The sequence below is a fragment of the Xenopus laevis genome, chromosome 9_10L (assembly GCF_017654675.1).
Source record: "Xenopus laevis strain J_2021 chromosome 9_10L, Xenopus_laevis_v10.1, whole genome shotgun sequence".
NCBI lineage: Eukaryota > Metazoa > Chordata > Amphibia > Anura > Pipidae > Xenopus > Xenopus laevis.
The window spans coordinates 132,699,378-132,722,582 of NC_054387.1; the positions used below are offsets into that span (position 1 = coordinate 132,699,378).

The 23,205-nt window shown below is 43.0% G+C and overlaps 1 protein-coding gene across 2 annotated transcripts; it reads right to left on the minus strand.

The window, feature by feature from the left end:
* Positions 1-8,952: 8,952 nt before the first annotated feature.
* fbxl19.L (F-box and leucine-rich repeat protein 19 L homeolog) lies at positions 8,953-21,280 on the minus strand. Of its 2 annotated transcripts, XM_018240257.2 has the most exons (11): positions 20,667-21,280; positions 19,959-20,165; positions 19,603-19,746; positions 19,217-19,303; positions 16,548-16,718; positions 16,160-16,192; positions 14,126-14,751; positions 13,586-13,749; positions 11,330-11,494; positions 10,937-11,152; positions 8,953-10,317 (listed from the first exon to the last, which is right to left on the minus strand). In XM_018240257.2, exons 2-11 carry the CDS (start codon positions 20,124-20,126, stop codon positions 10,127-10,129), a joined length of 1,965 nt encoding a protein of 654 aa, XP_018095746.1. In that variant the 5' UTR covers positions 20,127-20,165; positions 20,667-21,280; the 3' UTR covers positions 8,953-10,126. The 2 variants fall into 2 exon arrangements, with proteins under 2 accessions (XP_018095746.1, XP_041433367.1); XM_041577433.1 differs by lacking the exon at positions 11,330-11,494.
* Positions 21,281-23,205: the final 1,925 nt, after the last annotated feature.

The window sequence follows — 23,205 nt, forward strand, 5'->3', positions numbered from 1 at the left end:
ACTGATTTATATTCACATTGTCACTACTTACTGTATATCTACTGTACCTGCAACTGTACTGATTTATATTCACAGTGTCACTACTTACTGTATATCTACTGTACCTGCAACTGTACTGATTTATATTCACATTGTCACTACTTACTGTATATCTACTGTACCTGCAACTGTACTGATTTATATTCACATTGTCACTACTTACTGTATATCTACTGTACCTGCAACTGTACTGATTTATATTCACATTGTCACTACTTACTGTATATCTACTGTACCTGCAACTTTACTGATTTATATTCACATTGTCACTACTTACTGTATATCTACTGTACCTGCAACTGTAACTGATTTATATTCACATTGTCACTACTTACTGTATATCTACTGTACCTGCAACTGTACTGATTTATATTCACATTGTCACTACTTACTGTATATCTACTGTACCTGCAACTGTACTGATTTATATTCACAGTGTCACTACTTACTGTATATCTACTGTACCTGCAACTGTACTGATTTATATTCACAGTGTCACTACTTACTGTATATCTACTGTACCTGCAACTGTACTGATTTATATTCACATTGTCACTACTTACTGTATATCTACTGTACCTGCAACTGTACTGATTTATATTCACATTGTCACTACTTACTGTATATCTACTGTACCTGCAACTGTACTGATTTATATTCACATTGTCACTACTTACTGTATATCTACTGTACCTGCAACTGTACTGATTTATATTCACATTGTCACTACTTACTGTATATCTACTGTACCTGCAACTGTACTGATTTATATTCACATTGTCACTACTTACTGTATATCTACTGTACCTGCAACTGTACTGATTTATATTCACAGTGTCACTACTTACTGTATATCTACTGTACCTGCAACTGTACTGATTTATATTCACATTGTCACTACTTACTGTATATCTACTGTACCTGCAACTGTACTGATTTATATTCACATTGTCACTACTTACTGTATATCTACTGTACCTGCAACTGTACTGATTTTATATTCACATTGTCACTACTTACTGTATATCTACTGTACCTGCAACTGTACTGATTTATATTCACAGTGTCACTACTTACTGTATATCTACTGTACCTGCAACTGTACTGATTTATATTCACATTGTCACTACTTACTGTATATCTACTGTACCTGCAACTGTACTGATTTATATTCACATTGTCACTACTTACTGTATATCTACTGTACCTGCAACTGTACTGATTTATATTCACATTGTCACTACTTACTGTATATCTACTGTACCTGCAACTTTACTGATTTATATTCACAGTGTCACTACTTACTGTATATCTACTGTACCTGCAACTGTACTGATTTATATTCACATTGTCACTACTTACTGTATATCTACTGTACCTGCAACTGTACTGATTTATATTCACATTGTCACTACTTACTGTATATCTACTGTACCTGCAACTGTACTGATTTATATTCACATGTCACTACTTACTGTATATCTACTGTACCTGCAACTGTACTGATTTATATTCACATTGTCACTACTTACTGTATATCTACTGTACCTGCAACTGTACTGATTTATATTCACATTGTCACTACTTACTGTATATCTACTGTACCTGCAACTGTACTGATTTATATATTCACATTGTCACTACTTACTGTATATCTACTGTACCTGCAACTGTACTGATTTATATTCACATTGTCACTACTTACTGTATATCTACTGTACCTGCAACTGTACTGATTTATATTCACATTGTCACTACTTACTGTATATCTACTGTACCTGCAACTGTACTGATTTATATTCACAGTGTCACTACTTACTGTATATCTACTGTACCTGCAACTGTACTGATTTATATTCAAAAAGTGTCACTACTTTCTGTATATCTACTGTACCTGCAACTGTACTGATTTATATTCACATTGTCACTACTTACTGTATATCTACTGTACCTGCAACTGTACTGATTTATATTCACATGTCACTACTTACTGTATATCTACTGTACCTGCAACTGTACTGATTTATATTCACATTGTCACTACTTACTGTATATCTACTGTACCTGCAACTGTACTGATTTATATTCACATTGTCACTACTTACTGTATATCTACTGTACCTGCAACTGTACTGATTTATATTCACATTGTCACTACTTACTGTATATCTACTGTACCTGCAACTTTACTGATTTATATTCACATTGTCACTACTTACTGTATATCTACTGTACCTGCAACTGTACTGATTTATATTCACATTGTCACTACTTACTGTATATCTACTGTACCTGCAACTGTACTGATTTATATTCACATTGTCACTACTTACTGTATATCTACTGTACCTGCAACTGTACTGATTTATTTCACAGTGTCACTACTTACTGTATATCTACTGTACCTGCAACTGTACTGATTTATATTCACATGTCACTACTTTACTGTATATCTACTGTACCTGCAACTGTACTGATTTATATTCACATTGTCACTACTTACTGTATATCTACTGTACCTGCAACTGTACTGATTTATATTCACATTGCACTACTTACTGTATATCTACTGTAACCTGCAACTGCTACTGATTTATATTCACATTGTCACTACTTACTGTATATCTACTGTACTGCAACTGTACTGATTTATATTCACATTGTCACTACTTACTGTATATCTACTGTACCTGCAACTGTCATGATTTATATTCACAGTTCAACCTACTTACTGTATATCTACTGTACTGCAACTGTACTGATTTATATTCACAGTGTCACTACTTTTCTGTATAATCTACTGTACCTGCAACTTACTGAATTTATATTCACATTGTCACTACTTACTGTAATCTACTGTACCTGCAACTGTACTGATTTATATTCACATTGTCACTACTTACTGTATATCTACTGTACCTGCAACTGTACTGATTTATATTCACATTGTCACTACTTTTCGTATATCTTTCCTTTACCTGCAACTGAACTGATTTTAATTCACATGTCACTACTTACTGTATACTACTGTACCTGCAACTGTACTTTATTTATATTCACATTGTCACTAAATTACTGTAATCTACTGTACCTGCAACTGTACTGATTTATATTCCACATTGTCACTACTTACTGTATATCAACTTTTACCTGCAACTGTACTGATTTATTTCACATTGTCACTACTTACTGTATATTTTACTGTACCTGCACTGTACTGATTTATATTCAAAATTGTCAAATACTTACTGTATATCTACTGTACCTGCAACTGTACTGATTTATATTCACATTTTCACTACTTACTGTAATCTACTGTACCCGCACTGTACTGATTTATATTCACATTGTCACTACTTACTGTTATCTACTGTACCTGCAACTGTACTGATTATATTCACATTTTCATACTTACTGATATATCTACTGTACCTGCAACTGTACTGATTTATATTTACATGCACTACTTACTGTATATCTACTGTACCCTGCAACTGTACTGATTTATATTCACATTGTCACTACTTACCCGTATATCTACTGTAACCTGCAACTGTACTGATTTATATTCACATTGTCACTACTTACTGTATATCTACTGTACCTGCAACTGTACTGATTTATATTCACAGTGTCACTACTTACTGTATATCTACTGTACCTGCAACTGTACTGATTTATATTCACATTGTCACTACTTACTGTATATCTACTGTACCTGCAACTGTACTGATTTATATTCACAGTGTCACTACTTACTGTATATCTACTGTACCTGCAACTGTACTGATTTATATCCAATCACAGTCCCACTACCTATATCTACCCGCAACTGCAATGATTTATGGCCAGTTGCAGTAACAATATCTGTATCTATTTGCAACACATTCATTTATTGTCACAGTTACCTTACCTACAGTATATCTACCTGCAAGTGCTCTATGTTATAGTAACTGTCAGTAGCAGTGTAGCAGTTGTATCAGTCACAAACAGAACTTTCTCCATTTGGGGCAGCACTATGATGAGGTTCCCAGCTGGTACCCTGAGTGCTGAGGATGTTACTCCCATTCAGAGTCTGTAGAAACTTGAAGTCTCATTGATGAGAATAACTCTGCAGAAAACCCTTTGTTAACTGTGTAAGTGCCACAGGGCACGGGCTCCCGGGGAGACTTACCTGCCGTAGTGTGTGTTCTGGACATGTTTCCTCTCACCTGTGCTGCACCTGTCCCTCAGGTGACATGTTTTATACTTATCCTGCCCCCACCCATTCCTTCACCCCTGTGTGGAAATCCCTCCGCGTCACACACACCCCCTGCCATGATTCTCTCCTCTTATTCACAACTCTCATTCCTCTTCCTTCCAAGAAGCTGCCAGACAGAAAGGAATGTGAGACTCACAGCACATGGGCACGAATGAGACGGGACAGACTGGGAGAGACAGAGAAGGGGGGAGATTAATAGAATGGGGGGGAGAGAGAGTGGGAGTAAATAGGAGAAAGAATAAGGGAGAATGAGAGAGAAGGAATGAAAGGTTTGGTGAGACTGAATGAGGGAGAATGAGATAATGATGGACAGAATAAAGGGGGAAGAGGGAATGGGAGTAAATAGGAGAGAGAATAAGAGACAGAAGGAAAGAAACTTGTCTGGGTGAGAGAGAAACACGAGGGGAATTAAATGGGAACTTTTGGGGGTGAAAAGAAGAAAAGTCAGGGGAGCAGAAATGAGGGAGAAATAAATGGGGGGGGGGGAGAGGATTAGTGGGGGCTGGTAGAGGAGACACATGTGACACATGACCAGTCGGGACATTACAAGTGGCCCTTGTGCCAACTGCCAGTTTACCCCCCACAGCCGGGCCCCTCCCCCCCCGGGCAGCGGCAGAAGGAAGCGTTGCCATGGTGATGAAGTGGCACAAGGAGTAGGGTTACCAGCTGATCACTTACCCCCCTTAGAGGTATTATATCATCCCGCCCCCCTCTCCCACGGACTTGGCTCCCTCGCGCCTGCTGACGTCACGGACACCCCGGGAACCACGGGAAAACCCCCAGCAGCAGCCGCAGGGAAGATTCACCCCTCCCCCGTATCCCGACTCCCCGACACCCAGCTCGAATCACTCGGGGACTTCTCATGTCATGTGCATTAATATTGACTCCCTCTCATTCCTTCTCTCTGTCTGACACACACGGAGCTGCCACACTGATTCCCTTCTCTACTGACACGCCAATAATGTCTCTTCTCTCTAACTGATTCTACAGACACCCCAATAATGTCTCTTCTTGCTCTAACTGATTCCACTGACATCCCAATAATGTCTCCTCTCTCTAACTGATTCTACAGACCCCCCCAATAATGTCTCTTCTCTCTCTGATTCTAATGACCCCCCAATAATGTCTCTTCTCTCTCTAACTGATTCTACAGACCCCCCCAATAATGTCTCTTCTCTCTCTGATTCTACTGACACCCCAATAATGTCTCTTCTCTCTCTGATTCTACTGACACCCCAATAATGTATCTTCTCTCTCTAACTGATTCTACAGACCCCCCCAATAATGTCTCTTCTCTCTCTGATTCTACTGACACCCCAATAATGTCTCTTCTCTCTCTGATTCTACTGACACCCCAATAATGTATCTTCTCTCTCTAACTGATTCTACTGACACCCCAATAATGTCTCTTCTCTCTCTAACTGATTCGACTGACCCCCCAATAATGTCTCTTCTCTCTCTAACTGATTCCACTGACCCCCCAATAATGTCTCCTCTCTCTAACTGATTCTACAGACCCCCCCCCAATAATGTCTCTTTTCTCTCTGATTCTACTGACACCCCAATAAAGTCTCTTCTTTCTCTAACTGATTCTACTGACACCCCAATAAAGTCTCTCTTCTTTCTCTCTGTGCCCCTCTCTAACTGATTCTACTGACCCCCAATAATGTCTCTTCTCTCTCTAACTGATTCTACTGACCCCCAATAATGTCTCTTCTCTCTCTAACTGATTCTACTGACCCCCCAATAATGTCTCCTCTCTCTCTAACTGATTCTTCTGACACCCCAATAATGTCTCTTCTCTCTCTAACTGATTCTACTGACACCCCAATAATGTCTCCTCTCTCTAACTGATTCTACAGACCCCCCCAATAATGTCTCTTCTCTCTCTAATTCTATTGACACCCCAATAATGTCTCTTCTTGCTCTAACTGATTCTACTGACACCCAATAAAGTCTCTTCTCTCTCTAACTGATTCTACTGACACCCCAATAAAGTCTCTCTTCTTTCTCTCTGTGCCCCTCTCTAACTGATTCTACTGACACCCCAATAATGTCTCTTTTCTCTCTGTGCCCCATCTATCTGATTCTACTGACACCCCAATAATGTCTCTTCTCTCTCTGTGCCCCTCTCTAACTGATTCTAATGACCCCCCAATAATGTCTCTTCTCTCTCTAACTGATTCTACTGACACCCCAATAAAGTCTCTCTTCTTTCTCTCTGTGCCCCTCTCTAACTGATTCTACTGACACCCCAATAATGTCTCTTCTCTCTCTGTGCCCCTGATTCTACTGACCCCCCAATAATGTCTCTTCTCTCTCTAACTTATTCTACTGACACCCCAATAATGTCTCTTCTCTCTCTCTAAACTTATTCTACTGACACCCAATAATGTCTCTTCTCTCTCTCTAACTGATTCTACTGACCCCCAATAATGTCACTTCTCTCTCTAACTGATTCTACTGACACTCCAATAATGTCTCTTCTCTCTCTCTAACTTATTCTACTGACACCCCAATAATGTCTCTTCTCTCTCTAACTTATTCTACTGACACCCCAATAAAGTCTCTCTTCTTTCTCTCTGTGCCCCTCTCTAACTGATTCTACTGACACCCCAATAATGTCTCTTCTCTCTCTGTGCCCCTGATTCTACTGACCCCCCAATAATGTCTCTTCTCTCTCTAACTTATTCTACTGACACCCCAATAATGTCTCTTCTCTCTCTCTAACTTATTCTACTGACACCCCAATAATGTCTCTTCTCTCTCTCTAACTGATTCTACTGACCCCCAATAATGTCACTTCTCTCTCTAACTGATTCTACTGACACTCCAATAATGTCTCTTCTCTCTCTCTAACTTATTCTACTGACACCCCAATAATGTCTCTTCTCTCTCTCTAACTGATTCTACTGACCCCCCAATAATGTCTCTTCTCTCTCTAACTTATTCTACTGACACCCCAATAATGTCTCTTCTCTCTCTCTAACTTATTCTACTGACACCCCAATAATGTCTCTTCTCTCTCTCTAACTGATTCTACTGACCCCCAATAATGTCACTTCTCTCTCTAACTGATTCTACTGACACGCCAATAATGTCTCTTTTCTCTCTAACTGATTCTACTGACACCCCAATAATGTCTCTTCTCTCTCTCTCTAACTGATTCTACTGACACCCCAATAATGTCTCTTCTCTCTCTAACTGATTCTACTGACACCCAAATAATGTCTCCTCTCTCTGTGCCCCTCTCAGAACTTCTGCACTTTACATTCTGTATTGAGGATATTTGCTGTTTTTCACTGCTGATACCAAACTTGTTATAGGATGACCAATTCCAAGAAACTTTTGCCTTTTTCTTACTGTTTTTTTTTAATGGGGGTCACTGACCCCAACTAAAAAACAAATGCTCTGTAAGGCTACAAATGTATTGCAATCTCAGAATTGTCATTGTCTCAGAATATCCCTCTCTACATCATATGGAAAGTTAATTTAAAGGAGAACTAAAGCTTAACTGAAGAAGTAGCTAGAAATGTTGTACATGAAGTTTTATGCTTCTGTACCAGCCCAAGGCAACTACAGCCCTTTAGCAGTAAAGATCTGTCTCCAAAGATGCCCCAGTAGCTCCCCATCTTCTTTTCTGCTGATTCACTGCACATGCTCTGTGTTTGAAGTTTGAAGTCCTGGATCATTGCTGCTATTGACAAGCTCAAACTTTAGCCTCGTGCAATAAATTCACTATATAAAATTTCTAGCCATATTCATTTTTAGGGTTTAGTTCTCCTTTAAAGGTGAACAACCCCTTGTAAGCAAACCTTATGGTTTCCAAGCTAAAAGCCTGGTAGTAGCAGGGGTAAATTATACAATATATAATACACAAAAGCCATGAATATCTTGTAAATTATATCCTTATAAACGATGAGTTCTGATGTCATCAGTTATAAACGGTGAGTTCTGATGTAATTTCTGTCACGACTCACTGAAACTTGTGTATTATAATAAATAAAGTCCCCCCAGTTGTAAAATATGAGGATATTAGAAGTTACCTCTGAGTTCCATGACCTGTATAAAAACACTCGGCCTTCGGCCTCGTACTTTTATATGGTCATGAAACTCCTCGGTAACTTATAATATCCTTATATTTTACAAGAGGGGGTACTTTATTCACTATATAATACACAAAATCCATGAATATCTTGTATATTATATCCTTATAAACGGTGACTAGTGACATCATCAGTTATAAACGGTGAGTAGTGATGTCATATATATATATACTGGGTTGTTTCCCTTAAATTGTACAATATGGGGGTGTAGGCAAAGCCACTTTATGTAGGGGAGGCTCCAATACAACCTATTATAATATTATTGTAAGATACAATACAGCAGCCCTCAGCTACAAGTATAAAGGCAAATACACGGACTAGGGATGTTCTGTGCACACAAAACCCCTTTGTTCTCTATGGAGCAAACAGTGTAAATGTGCAGTTATTGGTGAGAGTGAGATTTGTGGCAAGACTAGAGCGCCCCCTATGGAGGAGGCCGTGTACTAACGGATACGTTTCCATTACAGGGTCTATAGGACGGCTGGGGCTCCCCGTCAGGAGGAGGAATGGGGGGTAGGACAGACAAACAGACTCAGAGACAGCAGCTTTACAAAAGAACCACGTTTATATAAAATAAAAAACAAAATAAACAGAGCAGAACATAAATCCATAAACCGTTTAGAACCCGTGGCGAGAAGGGAAGGAGGAGAGAAAAAAAAAAACGAAATCACCCCAAATCTGTGTGATATGTGCCTGTGTGGTGCCTACATGTGATCCTCCCTGCACTGCCAGACCCCCTCTCTCTCCCCATCCCACCGTATAGGTCTATATATATATAGCTGCACAGCCGTGCTCTTCAAGCCTTTCCCATAATACAACAAACAGGGGGGGGAACATTAAAAAAAAAAGCCTTTCGATGCAATAACCCCCACGGGAATGAACATGCTGCAATATATACCGACACCAAGTATCTCACCTGTGTAAAATACAGCAATCAGAGTACAATCTTGCTGCCAGCCCAGTTCTTTATAAATAGGAGGGACCCCTCCCCCCTCTGCCCCCCCGCAGTCAGGTCATGATGTAGAGTCTGCGCCTATGTAGGAGCTTCTCATTCTGATGCCCCAGAAGACCTGGGACGCCCCGTCTGCAAAGGGCACGCCCCCTGTCTGCAAAGGACACGCCCAGTCCTCCTGGAGAGGGAGGGTCTACATTTAATGCCTATGTCCCAATGGCCACCAGGGTCGTACCATGCAGACAGGGGCTTCTGCTCTCACCCAGCAAAGCTTCTCTACCCCCCTATCCCGTTCCTTTGCACAGGCCTATATCCCATTAATGCAAAACACGTGGAGCGTTGCTCCGTCCCCACATTGCCCTGCTTGGAGTGTGCGCCAACTGTCAGATACCGACTGAAGAGAGAGCGGGAGGCAACGAGACTGAACCCTCATCCTGGAGCTCATGTGATCACCACCCCAGAACATTCTCACAGGAGGTTCCCATTGAGTCAAGACATTCATAACTATTTATTAAGGTATAAGAGGTGTCCACCTCCCCCCCCAAAAAAACCTCAGTATGAGTTAGAAGGAAGTTCCCCTCCCCCACGTGATTAACCGCTTGATACCAGAGATGGCTTCAGCTTTGTTGGCTGCTCCATCCTGACACAGTTAAAGATGGAGACTTCAGTGCAACCTGCTTTCCGAGTCCCAGACAGAGCCCCGGGGCTGGTAAAGGAGGCAGATACAGTAGAGTTGTCCCTGCTGAGGGCAGTAGTGCTGGGGGGCCGCTAGCTCTCCCGGCTCAGCACCTGATCCTCCGCACACTGGAAAGGTTTTCCGTCGGGGTCAGAGGGCGGATCCTGGAGAAGCTTCTGGAATCCCTCGCTGGTGAGGAGTCGGCAGGAGCGCAGATCCACAAGCTGCAAGTGGGGGCAGCGCTTAAAAAAGGCCAGGGATTGGTCCGTCAGGCGGTGACACCCTACGAACAAGAATGAGAGAGAACTTAAAGGGATTCGGTCATGATTTTTTGATGTCGTTTTTATTTCTAAAATTACACTGCAAATAATTCACAATATAAAATGTCATTCCTGAACGAGCAAGTGTATTTAGTTGTAATATTGGTGTGTAGGTGCATCTCAGGTCATTTTGCCTGGTCATGTTCAGAAAGAGCCAGCACTTTAGGATGGAACTGCTTTCCGACAGGCTGTTGTTTCTCCTACTCAATGTAACTGAATGTGTCTCAGTGGGACCTGGATTTTACTATTGAGTGTTGTTCTTAGATCTACCAGGCAGCTGTTATCTTGTGTTAGGGAGCTGCTATCTGGTTACCTTCCCATTGTTCTGTTAGGCTGCTGGGGGGAGGGGATGATATCACTGCAACTTGCAGTGCAGAAGTAAAGAGTGACTGAAGTTTATAAGCGCACAAGTCACATGACTGGGGGCAGCTGGGAAACGGACAATATGTCTAGCCCCATGTCAGATTTCAAAATTAAATTGATGTGTTTTGAAAAAAAACATGTTTTCCCATGACAGTATCCCTTTAAAGGGGAGGAAAAGGAGACAAGATATATATGTGGTGCAGGTAGAGTGGGCGGTACCTGTGAGGTTGAGGTGTGTGAGGCTGTCCCTCAGGGTGGAGGCTGCAGTCAGTATATGGATCCCATGGTCAGTGAGCTGCACACAGTGACTCAAGTCCAAGCGATGGAGCCGCGGCGTATGGCGGAGCAGCAGACGCAGGGTGGAGTCTCCGATCTCTAGGCCACAAAGACGCAGCTCAGATAGAGAGGGCAGCCGACCCCGAGGATCCGGCACAACTGGATGAGAAAAGAAAGTAGAGAAGATAAATAAATCCCAGCTTGGCCCCCAAAGAGATATTAGAGAAATAGGATTATGTCCTGTCAGGGTCTTGTAGCCAACGGCAACCAGGTATGCTGTACTGTGCAAGACTGCTCACTGACCAATCAAACGATCCCTCACTCCCCAGGTCTCACCTGTTTTACAGTCAGAGGATGGGGGGGAGAGCAGCTCACGGAGGTGGGAGGTTTTCATTCCCTGCACCCAGCCCAGATCCAGCAGGGACAGACATGGGAAGGAGGCCGTGCAGAGCGACGAAACCGCGCTCCATGTGCAGCCGCACACCAACAACTCCTTTAATCCTGCGGGAAGAGACGGAGAATGGAATCTTTCATCCATTTCAATATATTGTAACCCAAATATTGATATTTATAGATTCCACATTCTACCAATAGAAGAACAAAATATTCTGCAATGGCATTGTGGCCTCTGTAGCCTTATCCTCTGTAGTCCCTTCTATTTCCTCCTGACACTTAGGGGCCGATTCATCAAGGGTCGAATATCGAGGGTTAATTAACCCTCGATATTCGACTAGGAATTGAAATCCTTCGACTTCGAAGTCGAAGGATTTAGCGCAAATTCTGCGATCGTACGATCGAAGGATTATTCCTTCGATCGAACGATTAAATCCTTCGAACCGAACGATTCGAAGGATTTAAATCCAACGATCGAAGGAATATCCTTCGATCAAAAAAACTTAGGAAAGCCTATGGGGACCTTCCCCATAGGCTAACATTGACTTCGGTAGCTTTTAGCTGCCGAACTAGGGGGTCGAATTTTTTTTTAAAGAGACAGTACTTCGACTATCGAATGGTCGAATAGTCGAACGATTTTTACTTCGAATCCTTCGATAGTCGTAGTCCGAAGTAGCCCATTCGATGGTCGAAGTAGCCCAAAAAAACGTCGAAATTCGAAGCTTTTTACCTTCGAATCCTTCACTCGAAGTTAATGAATCGGCCCCTTAGTCTGGCCTGAGAAGTCTATTGCAGAGTACGAGAATGCGAATAAGACTCAACTAGCTGCTGTGCTTATCAGATAGGATCTGTGCAGCCACTGGGACAGAATGTTCTGTTATACAGATAGCTAGAATCTCAGCTGCCATAAAGCAGGACAGGACTGCTGCTTACAATGGGGATCAGATAGGATCTGTGCAGCCACTGGGACAGAATGTTCTGTTATACAGATAGCTAGAATCTCAGCTGCCATAAAGCAGGACAGGACTGCTGCTTACAATGGGGATCAGATAGGATCTGTGCAGCCACTGGGACAGAATGTTCTGTTATACAGATAGCTAGAATCTCAGCTGCCATAAAGCAGGACAGAACTGCTGTTTACAATGGGGATCAGATAAGATCTGTGCAGCCACTGGGACAGAATGTTCCGTTATACAGATAGCTAGAATCTCAGCTGCCATAAAGCAGGACAGGACTGCTGCTTACAATGGGGAACAGAACATTCTGTCCCAGTGGCTGCACAGATCCTATCTGATCCCCATTGTAAGCCAGCAGTTCCTGTCCTGCTTTATGGCAGCTGAGATTCTAGCTATCTGTATAACAGAACATTCTGTCCCAGTGGCTGCACAGATCCTATCTGATCCCCATTGTAAGCAGCAGTCCTGTCCTGCTTTATGGCAGCTGAGATTCTAGCTGTCTGTATAACAGAGCATTCTGTCCCAGTGGCTGCACAGATCCTATCTGATCCCCATTGTAAAGCAGCAGTCCTGTCCTGCTTTATGGCAGCTGAGATTCTAGCTATCTGTATAACAGAACATTCTGTCCCAGTGGCTGCACAGATCCTATCTGATCCCCATTGTAAGCAGCAGTCCTGTTCCTGCTTTATGGCAGCTGAGATTCTAGCTATCTGTATAACAGAGCATTCTGTCCCAGTGGCTGCACAGATCCTGTTATACAGATAGCTAGAATCTCAGCTGCCATAAAGCAGGACAGGACTGCTGCTTACAGATTAATTTAGAAAGGATTTGGGGGTTTTTGTAGATAATTTATCTAATTACAGGCAGTGTCATTCCACAGCTACTAAAGCAAATAAATCCCTTTTGAATGGAATATGTAGTGGCTATTTAAACAGTTTCACAAAATATTTTTTCCCAGGTCCCTTCCCTTCTGGTCAAACAAAATGACTGATACCCAATATGAGTCAGTGTAGGAAATATGGGCTGATTTCCAATGAGTGGCTCATGCTGCAAGTCAGGGATAGTCAGCATCAGCATGAGCACAGATTTCCAGTACATCAGCAATAAAGGAATCCTGGGCTGTAACCACTTTAAGCCATTCCTTCTCCATGAATAAACACATGAAACGTTCCCACGGTGAGCTCCCTGTGCAAGCGCTACCCCTCCTGTAACTCGACTATAACTCTCAGTCACCTCTCCTTACCTTGGAGTCGATGGATTAACCAGGTCAGCTGCTTTTCTGATATGTTGGTCCAACTCAAGTCGAGTCTGATTGGCTGCCGGCGGACTATACCACTTAGCATAGGAGGAGTGATTGATTTTCGTCGGCTCAAGTCAATGGATGTCCACAGACGGCGGTCACAGCACCTGTCAGGACACACCCAGATAAGTACAGTGGTTGTGCTCACAGCACAGAGACGCAGCAATATGATCAGGGCTATTCCAATATTATTATTATAATGGGGGGGGCACACAGATCCTCAATACGGAAGTGACCATTTTCTAACATAGAGAGATAGTGATACCTATAGAATATACTGTATATAAAAGGTGACAGATCCTATTATATTGCAATACAATCATTTATAGAGCCGGGCAGAGGAAATCTAGCCAAGGTATAAATCAGTAGTATAACCTGCACTGTACTTTCTGGCTATAACGCAGGCTGCCCATGTATGTACCAAAATAGGGACACTAGAGGGATTTGCTCTCCCCCTTTCTACTCGCCCCCCACCCATCTCACCAGCGGTTCCAGGTCCGGCACACTCGCATACAGACGCACAGCTCTTTCTGTCCCAAGTGCCTGAACACAGACAGCCAGACCCCCCTTTGCATCACATGGTCTGTCCCGCCGTCAAGAGGTAGGGAGTCCGGCTCGGGGCTGTGAGGAGGGGGTCGAACCACGTGCCTTTCAAGTTGCGGGGGAGCCGGTTTGGGGGGAGAAGGGACCAGAGGCCTCTTTAGCAATTGAGTCCGTGAAATCGCTTGCCCAGTGTTCCTTCCTGTAATGCCCTTCCTGTTGTTGCCCACCCCACCACCTCTTCTGTTCTCTTTTTCCCGCCAGTTAGCCCGCGGTGGCTTCGGTTTGCCATTTCGGGTCCCATTGCGTCCATCCCCCGTGCCCCCTTCTTCCTCTTCCTCCTCGGAGCTGGTGCTGAAGCTTATCCTGGATTCCCCCCCGTCGCCAGTATCACTGCTGCCCCTGGAGCCTTTGGAGTCGGAATCAGAGTCGGAATCAGAACTGGAACTTGAGGTGCTGCTGCGCGCTCTCTCCAGCATCTGGCACATCTGCTTGAAGCGCTCAATCTTCTCCCTCTGGTGGGAACGATCTGGAGGTGGAACGGGATCCGCTGGGACCGGCGGCTCAATCTTCATCAAGCAGCAGAGATGGACATGGAGGAGGAATACAAGTGAGCAGTCAGCAGTGCAGATACTAAATATGCAACATTGTTTCAGGAGTCAGAACTGGCAGTGGGACAGATGTGGTTTCTAACAACAATTACAAATAACTATTACAACCACTGAAAATGTTTATTATGCAGTGAAACCTTAATAAGACATAACCTGGTTTTACGTTTTCCTGCATTTTACACTAGTGGTTATACCAATTTATTATGCATGTCAATGGGTGCTTTTTCCTGATTTTAATATTCTAATAATCCCTCCCTCCACTTCCTGCTCCCTGAATTCCCAGGCTGTGCACTCAGCTCACTGCACTGTAGGACAGGAACCAATCAGCAGCTAGCAGGACCTGATAGGGAACTGAAACCTGTCTGTGCTTGTGTGACTGCAGGGCTGTGATTGGCTGTCCCCCTCCTACTGTGCTTCTGGCAGGGACCGTTAGGACACGCCCACCCCTCATTTGAAACACAGACAGGGACCAGAGAACATCTATAGGGAGCTCCAATAAAGGGGCTATTTTTAAAGATAATATTAATGTTTAGCCCCATGTAAAAGCAACACCATATATTACTTATAATTGCCTACAAAATTAGGGTTTTTTCATGTATCCTATATGTCTCCTTTAAAATACTAACTAGATGCTTATTCTTCCATGATTCTGCAAATAATTCCAGTTAGTCTGCACCTCATACAGTCATGTACATCAGTTATGTTATTAAAACAGTAAATATTGTACAGGTATGGGACCGGTTATCCAGAATGCTCGGGCCCTGGGGTTTTTCAGATAACGGATCTTTCTGTAATGTGGATCTTCGTACCTCAAGTCTACTAGAAAATCGTATAAACATGAAATAAACCCAATAGGCTGGTTTTGCTTCCAATAAGGATTAATTATATCTTAGTTGGGAACAAGTACAAGCGACTGTTTTATTATTACAGAGAAAAATCCATTTTTAAAATGTGGATTATTTGGATAAAATGGAGTCGATGGGAGACGGGGCTCTGTAATTTGGAGATTTCTGGTTAACATGTTTCCGGATTATGGGTCCCATACCTGTACAAGCTACTGCTTTATTATTAATGAGAAAAGGGAATCATTTTTAAATTTTTTTGGATAAAATGGAGTCTATGGTAGGTGGCCTTTCTAGATAACGCATCCCATACTTCAATGTAAAAGGGACTCCTGTGCTTCAATATTTTAAGAAGTTGCTTTAACACGTTTCCCTGACTCTAATTTTTCACTATCTTTTGCAGTCCCCTGAAAAACATAAAATAGGGGTTCTACTGTATATATTTAGGAGCATAAGCCACTTTACTGTACAGACAGAAGAAACAGAAAACCCTCCCTTGTATGAAACATAACCTGCGCCCTCACCTTTTTGGCTTTCTTGTCCTTCTCTGCCTTCACCTGTAGAAAATATGTAAAATGAAATAGTCAGTGCATAATTATCCTCATTCCTTTCCCCACTGATATATTCCTATATATTCTATTCTCTCATCTTCCCAAAACCCCTCTGTCCTCCTGTCACCACTTCCCATACAAAATATGGGGAAATATTTATGCTGCAGTAAAAGACGGGTGCCCGGTGCTCTGATTGGCTGTGCAAATAAGTGGCTGACTGGGATCTGGGGGTAAAAGCGGGATCTGGGGGTAAAAGCGGGATCTGGGGATAAAAGCGGGATCTGGGGATAAAAGCGGGATCTGGAGGTAAAAGCGGGATCTGGAGGTAAAAATGGGTTCCTCCCAATGGAGCCCCCCTTACCTTTTTCTTGACTCCCGCTTCAGACTGTGGCCCCTGCTCTTTCTTTCTCTTGTGCCCTGCATTTTCGTCCGAGGATTTCTTTTTTCCGGGGGCCGGATCATCCGTCAGTTTCCACCGCACGGCATCTTCCCCGTTGTCCAAACGTCGCTTGCCCGAGCTGTCCAGAGAGTCCTGGGATAGTAGAGAATATTTCTGATTGGATGATACTAGCACTATCCACTCCAATAATCCGGTAAATCTATGCCGGAATAAGTATCCCCGGTACAATTCTGCTGGAAATAGACAGTGGCCCTTTAAGAGCTGAATTGGGGGAAGGCCAGAATATAGCCTTGCTGGGCTGCAATGACGGAAATTGGACAGAGCTGAATTGAGAGCAGGGGAAGAGGAAAGCCCGGGACAGAGTCACTAGAGAAGCAGAGGGGATTTCCAGCATGTTGCTAAATGGCCCAGGAGGGGAAGGATCACCAGCAGCAATGAAGAAATTGAAGAAAGATCCACTAATTATTTTCTTAATTGCAGATTATTAGAAATAGAGACAAGGCAGTGCTTCTTTGCTCTGGGATTAACAGGGATTTCCCTACTAGTGTTTGTTCACACCACCCGGTTATGGTTTAGCTTTGTATTCTTATTAAAATAAAAGTCTTTGATGTTTATGTAAATAGTGAAAAGGAAACTTATATTGATAAAAAAAAAATCTAAAGGAATAAAGAGCGACACGGCAACGATCCATCATGTGGCGATCGATTTCTCCTTCCTGGCTATCTCCTATAAGGAAAGCAGGGAGGAGAAATCGAGCGCCGCATGATGGATCGGAGTGGAAGCGGAGTTTCAGTAAGTTATTTCTTAATAAAGACTTAGTGGTTTAAAAGTTTAATATGTCTGTGGTTTTTTTTCGTTCTACACTAAAGAATTTTTTAATAAAAAAAAAAATTTGATGTTACCGGTCCTTTAACAGAAAAGTAATGACGTGTATGTGAGTTGATACGGTCGCCCAATTCAGCAACAATCAGATTTTCTACTCTATATTCACCTGCAATCAGATCTGGCACCAGCGAGGAGCTTTACTCACACCTGTCTTGTCCATGGGGTTGTCGTTATTTATAATTACACAGTAAATAAATACTAATTCCCTCAGCGAGACAGGGGTCACCCCGGATCCTTCGCTTATTAACCCTTTACCGTAGAATCGGCAGCGCCGCTATAGAAGGACAACAATGAATGCGCTTCTCATTCTACAATTTCCACATTGATTGATGTTGCTCTGGGTGCTTACTGGAGTGCTAAGATCACAGGAGCACTGGCACAGGATACGCACATAGAGCAATTTAAATGCTGCACTGTTTATTTTAAGGGATACTGTTATGGGAAAAAAAATTTTTTTTTCCCAAAACACATCAGTTAATAGTGCTGCTCCAGCAGAATTCTGCACTGAAATCAGTTTCTCAAAAGAGCAAACAGATTTTTTTATATTTAATTTTGTTATCGGACATGGGGCTAGACATATTGCCAGCTTCCCAGCTGTCCCCAGTCATGTGACTTATACTCTGATAAACTTCAGTCACTCTTTACTGTTGTACTGCAAGTTGAAGTGATATCACCCCCTCCCTTTCCCCCCCAGCAGCCAAACAACAGAACAATGGGAAGGTAATCAGATAGCAGCTCCTTAACACAAGATAACAGCTGCCTGGTAGATCTAAGAACAGCACTCAATAGTAAAATCCAGGTCCCACTGAGACACATTCAGTTACATTGAGTAGGAGAAACAACAGCCTGCCAGAAAGCAGTTCCATCCTAAAGTGCAGTCTCTTTCTGAAATCACATGACCAGAGATGCACCTACACACCAATATTACAACTAAAAAATACACTTGTTGGTTCAGGAATTACATTTTATATTATAAAGTGAATTATTTGCAATGTAAACAGTGTAATTTAAGAATAAAAACTTTTAAATGAACAGTTCAGTGTACAAATAAAAACTGGTTAAATAGATAGGCTGTGCAAAATAAAAAAAAAATATCTAATATAGTTAGTTAGGCAAAAATTTAATGTATAAAGACTGGAGTGAGTGGATATCTAACATAACAGAACACAACTTCCTGCTTTTCAGCTCTCTTGGTCAGTGATTATAAGAGGGGCCACAAAATTGTTCAGTGAGTTTGCAATTGATACTCAGCATTCAGCTCAGATTCAAAAGCAACAGTTATGACCCATGTGGCCCCCCTCAAGTCACTGATTGGTTACTGCCTGGTAACCAATCAGGGGAAACCAAGAGAGCTGAAAAGCAGGAAGTAGTGTTCTGGCTATTATGTTACACATCCAGTCACTCCAGCCTTTATACATTAAATTTTTGGCTACCTAACTATATTAGATTCATCTAGTATAGGTAAATCTAAAACAAGTGGACTTGCTGAGTAATTAATGAAGACGAGAAGCTGCTCGGATGAGTGGTGAAAAGTCTTCATTGATTACTCAGCAAGTGCAGTTGTTTTAGATTTACCTATACTAGATATACCATGACCTGGATGAATGAAAATCTTCATAGCCATATATTAGATACATTTTTTTATTTTGCACAGCCCATTTAACCAGTTTTTATTTTTACACTGAACTGTTCCTTTAATGAACTTACATCCTTAGAAGGTGTTGACGAAGTTCATAAAACTGTACCTTGCTTGTGCGGCCTTCACGCTTACATTTCGGACACTCCCAGCAGTTTGGAATCTCCGTGTTAATGACGGCTTCGCTCTTCCCCATCTGAAGGGAGACAGATTGGGGGGTGAATACGAAACGTATAAGAAGTCAGCGGCAGCCGATAAAAGACAAACAACAGAGGAGGAGAGGAAAGGGTAAATAAACAGTACGTGTTCTTTTTCATTAGTTGATCTGACAGTTGCACAACAATGACTTTTCAGAGCACCTGCCCTCAAGATAAAACAGCCAATCACAGAGGACATGTCACAAATGAGGACAGGTAATGAGGCAGAGGCCTGTGTGTAGAAGACAGAGTTTATACATCCCATAAGTGCTGATTATAGACCGGTCCAGGGATTCACCTTGATACAGCCGGGGTGGACAATCTCGTTGCAGATGGTACATTCCATTAGAGACAGGTTGAACTTCTGCTCCTCCTCCTGCGCAGTGTCCTCCTTCCCTGCATCCCCACAGAGAAGGCACACGGCTGTGTGTGGGAGCACGGGCTGTGGGGAAGAAGAAGTCATTATCAGTACAAAACAATTCCCAATGTGTCTCTATGACAGGGATAAACATTGTGCTCTCAGCACAGCAATATAAATAAATATAATCCATGTCCCCTCTAAGTGGTGCACCAGCTTTAATATTTGAACGACACCGAACCAGTTGTAGGGTATTAACTCCTCCCACTCAAACACCCGAGCTCCGTCTCTCTTACCGCCGTGCACTGTCTCTTCAGACACGACTGCTTCATGCGCCCGGGGCCCCCGAATTTCTTCATGTCTTTGCAGAAGTGACACTCCCCACACTCCGTGCGCACACAGGAATCGCACTTTCGGCAGCGCGTCCTCCTGCGACGCGCAGCCCCCAAACTCTTTGCCGACATCTCCCACTGGGCCAGGCAGTGTTTCAGCTGCGCCCACTCCTTAGTGAAAGAGAGAGAGTAGCACAGGTAAGTTGTGAGCTTACGTTATGCGCAGGGGGGGGTTCTACAGGGAACACAGCAATTCATTATAAGTTTAAAAGCTGCTACAGGCACTGGAAGTTATAGTTCAACATCTGGACAGACAGACATGCTTTACATGTAAACAAAGCCTAAATATGAACAAGGCTGTTCCATCATTAAACTTAAATATGGCTTTGAGGCAGGGGTGTAACTACAGAGGGGGCCCAGGAGGTATAGGGGCCCCGTGAGACCCTAATTCATATACAGTTTCAATAAATATTGGTAAAACAGCTCAACCCCTAGACATTTTGGGGGCCTGAAAAATATTTTGCTGTGGGGCCCAGTAATATCTAGTTACGCCACTGCTTTGAGGGCAGCCCCAGTATCATTTGAGCCAATCCCACCCATGGTTACTCTGCAGAGACAAATGGTAATAAAGTAATGAGCGTCCAGCCAACCTATCCCCAGGCACCGACTAACCTGCTTTCTGTTGCCGACTGGGTCTGTCTTTGGCTTGGCTTTACCATGATCAGAACTGGATTCCCTTCCGCCGATCTCACACACCCCCTCACAGACAGCACCCAAGTGCCCCCCAGCTCTCCCTATTACACATCCTGCAGTGGAACAGTCTTACCCCCCAGGCCAGGGCTCAGCCACCTCCCCCCACCCCAATTAACCCCTAATTACCAGCAGCTCCCTCACATACACACTCCCAAGGCCTCAAGTCCCAGGCAGGTGAGCAGTCCCAGTGATTGGGGCCCTCCACTGAGTGAGGGGCCACAGGGTAAATAATGGTATGGTCCAGGGAGGGGAGTGAGGGCAGCGCCTCTTTTATTGGATAATAACCAGGTGCCCCTTCCCTATACAATCCAGCGCTCCTCCTCGCTTCCTCTATGGGGCTTTCACCTTGCTTCTCATTTCCCTGCCCCACTTTACAGGGAGCTCGTGATTTCAGGGTGCGCAGGATACTGCGGGCTCCCCTCTTTCTGCTACAGCATGTGCCGTGTTTGTAGGTTCCCTCAGAGCTCCAACACCTGGCCCTGAACCAGCTGCCCCCTTTGCTCCCTTCCTTTCACACACTCATAACAATACCACATCCAACATGGCTGCCCCGTAGGAAAGGCAAGGGCGACCGCCTCCGCCGCCGCGGGGTAAGATGGGAAATGCAGTCCTTACCTGACCTTCAGCCGCAGTCCCATCAATAGAAGGCGGAAGCGCGTAGAACTACAAGCAAAATGGCGGTTAGCCGCTTCGCGAATGGGACGTTGGGGGACGTAGTCCAGAGAGGAGCGAAAAAGAGGAAAAAGGAAGTTGGAGGCTTCCTGTGTGAGAGTGAGTGTGTGAGTGCTGCTGTCGGAGCATGTAGTTCTGGTCACATGGGGGCAGTGAAACCCGTGATTTTTCAAATAACATTTCCTTCCTAAGGGGGTGCTGATATTTCTCTATTTAGTGCTCCATCAACCCCCCAAAATACAGGCAATGAGTGAGATTGTCATAACCAATGTGTATCTGAGGGGCAGAGACTGTGGGTGTCCCTGGGGTTAATGGCCTGTGAGGAGTCATTGGCTCATAGTTTGGATCAGCACAGACAATCATCGAAGGGGAACATTCATGAAAATGCAACACGAACTTCATCATACTGAAATAAGAAACTTTCTAAATACAATCATTTAAATATTCTGCATCAGTTCGGAAATAATCAAGTTTATCTTCACTAGTCCTCTGTTTCTCTTCATTCTCTCTTTAGGGATTCACTGAATCCAGGATTCGGCCTAATTCAGCAGGATTCGGCCATGCAGAAGCGAATCCAAATCCTAATTAGGGGTGGGGAGGGAAATTGCATGAAGGAACCACTCCTAATGCATTAGGATTCAGTCCAGTATTCGGCTGAATCTTTCGCAAAGGATCCGGGGGTTCGGCCGAATCCAAAATAGTGGATTTGGTGCATCCCTAATCTTCATGCAACAGTTGGGTGTCAGATGAATGATTCAATATAGACTGATCCAAAATATATCTTATAGGGGAGCTCCTTTTGCCTAGAAGATGTATTAGAGCTCACGCTATTAAACTCACCAGACATCATGGGGCCCATTTACTTAGCTCGAGTGAAGGAATAGAAGAAAAAAAAAATTCAAATTTCGAATGTTTTTTTTTGGCTACTTCGACCTTCAAATCGAACGATTCAAACTAAAAATCGTTTGACTATACGACCATTCGATAGTACTGTCTCTTTAAAAAAAACTTTGGCCACCTAAAACCTACCAAAGTCAATGTTAGCCTATGGGGAAGGTCCCCTTAGGCTTTCTAAGCTTTTTTGGGTCGAACAAAAATCGTTCGATTGATGGATTAAAATCCTTCGAATAGAACGATTCGAACGATTTTTCGTTCGATTGTTCGATCGAATGAATTGCGGTAAATCCTTCAATTTCGATATTCGAGGTCGAAGGATTTCCATTCGGCAGTCGAATATCGAGGGTTAACCTTATCTGACCTTATCTGACACCCAACTGCTGCATGAAGAGAGAATGAAGAGAAACAGATGCTGAGAGAGAGGAATAGTGAAGATAAACTTGATTATTTCAGAGACAATGCAGAATATTTAATTGATTGTATTTAGAAAGTTTCTTATTTCAGTATGCGGAAGCTTATATTAAACTTTAATAGTTCCCCTTTAAAGATAAATTCACAAAATGATCATTGTTGTGTTTTTTTATATAAATATTATTTCTCTGGTACCATTTGGGAGCTGTAGCCTCCAGTCACCCCCAGCTGTATCTGACTTGTTTCATGAGGCATCTGTAGGATTGTCACCTGCCCAGTATATTACCAGTGCTGTAGAAGGAAGAGCTCTCGTACACCCGTGCTGGATAATTGATTATCAGCTTGATGCTCAGTGATAGAGGCAACAGCAGCCTCCTGTAATCTGTAGAAAGCAAACATACAACATCCTTGTGTGCTAGTCTGCTTGCTTTCTACAGTATATTACCAGCCCAGCCTGTAAAAAGGATGGTTGACTCCA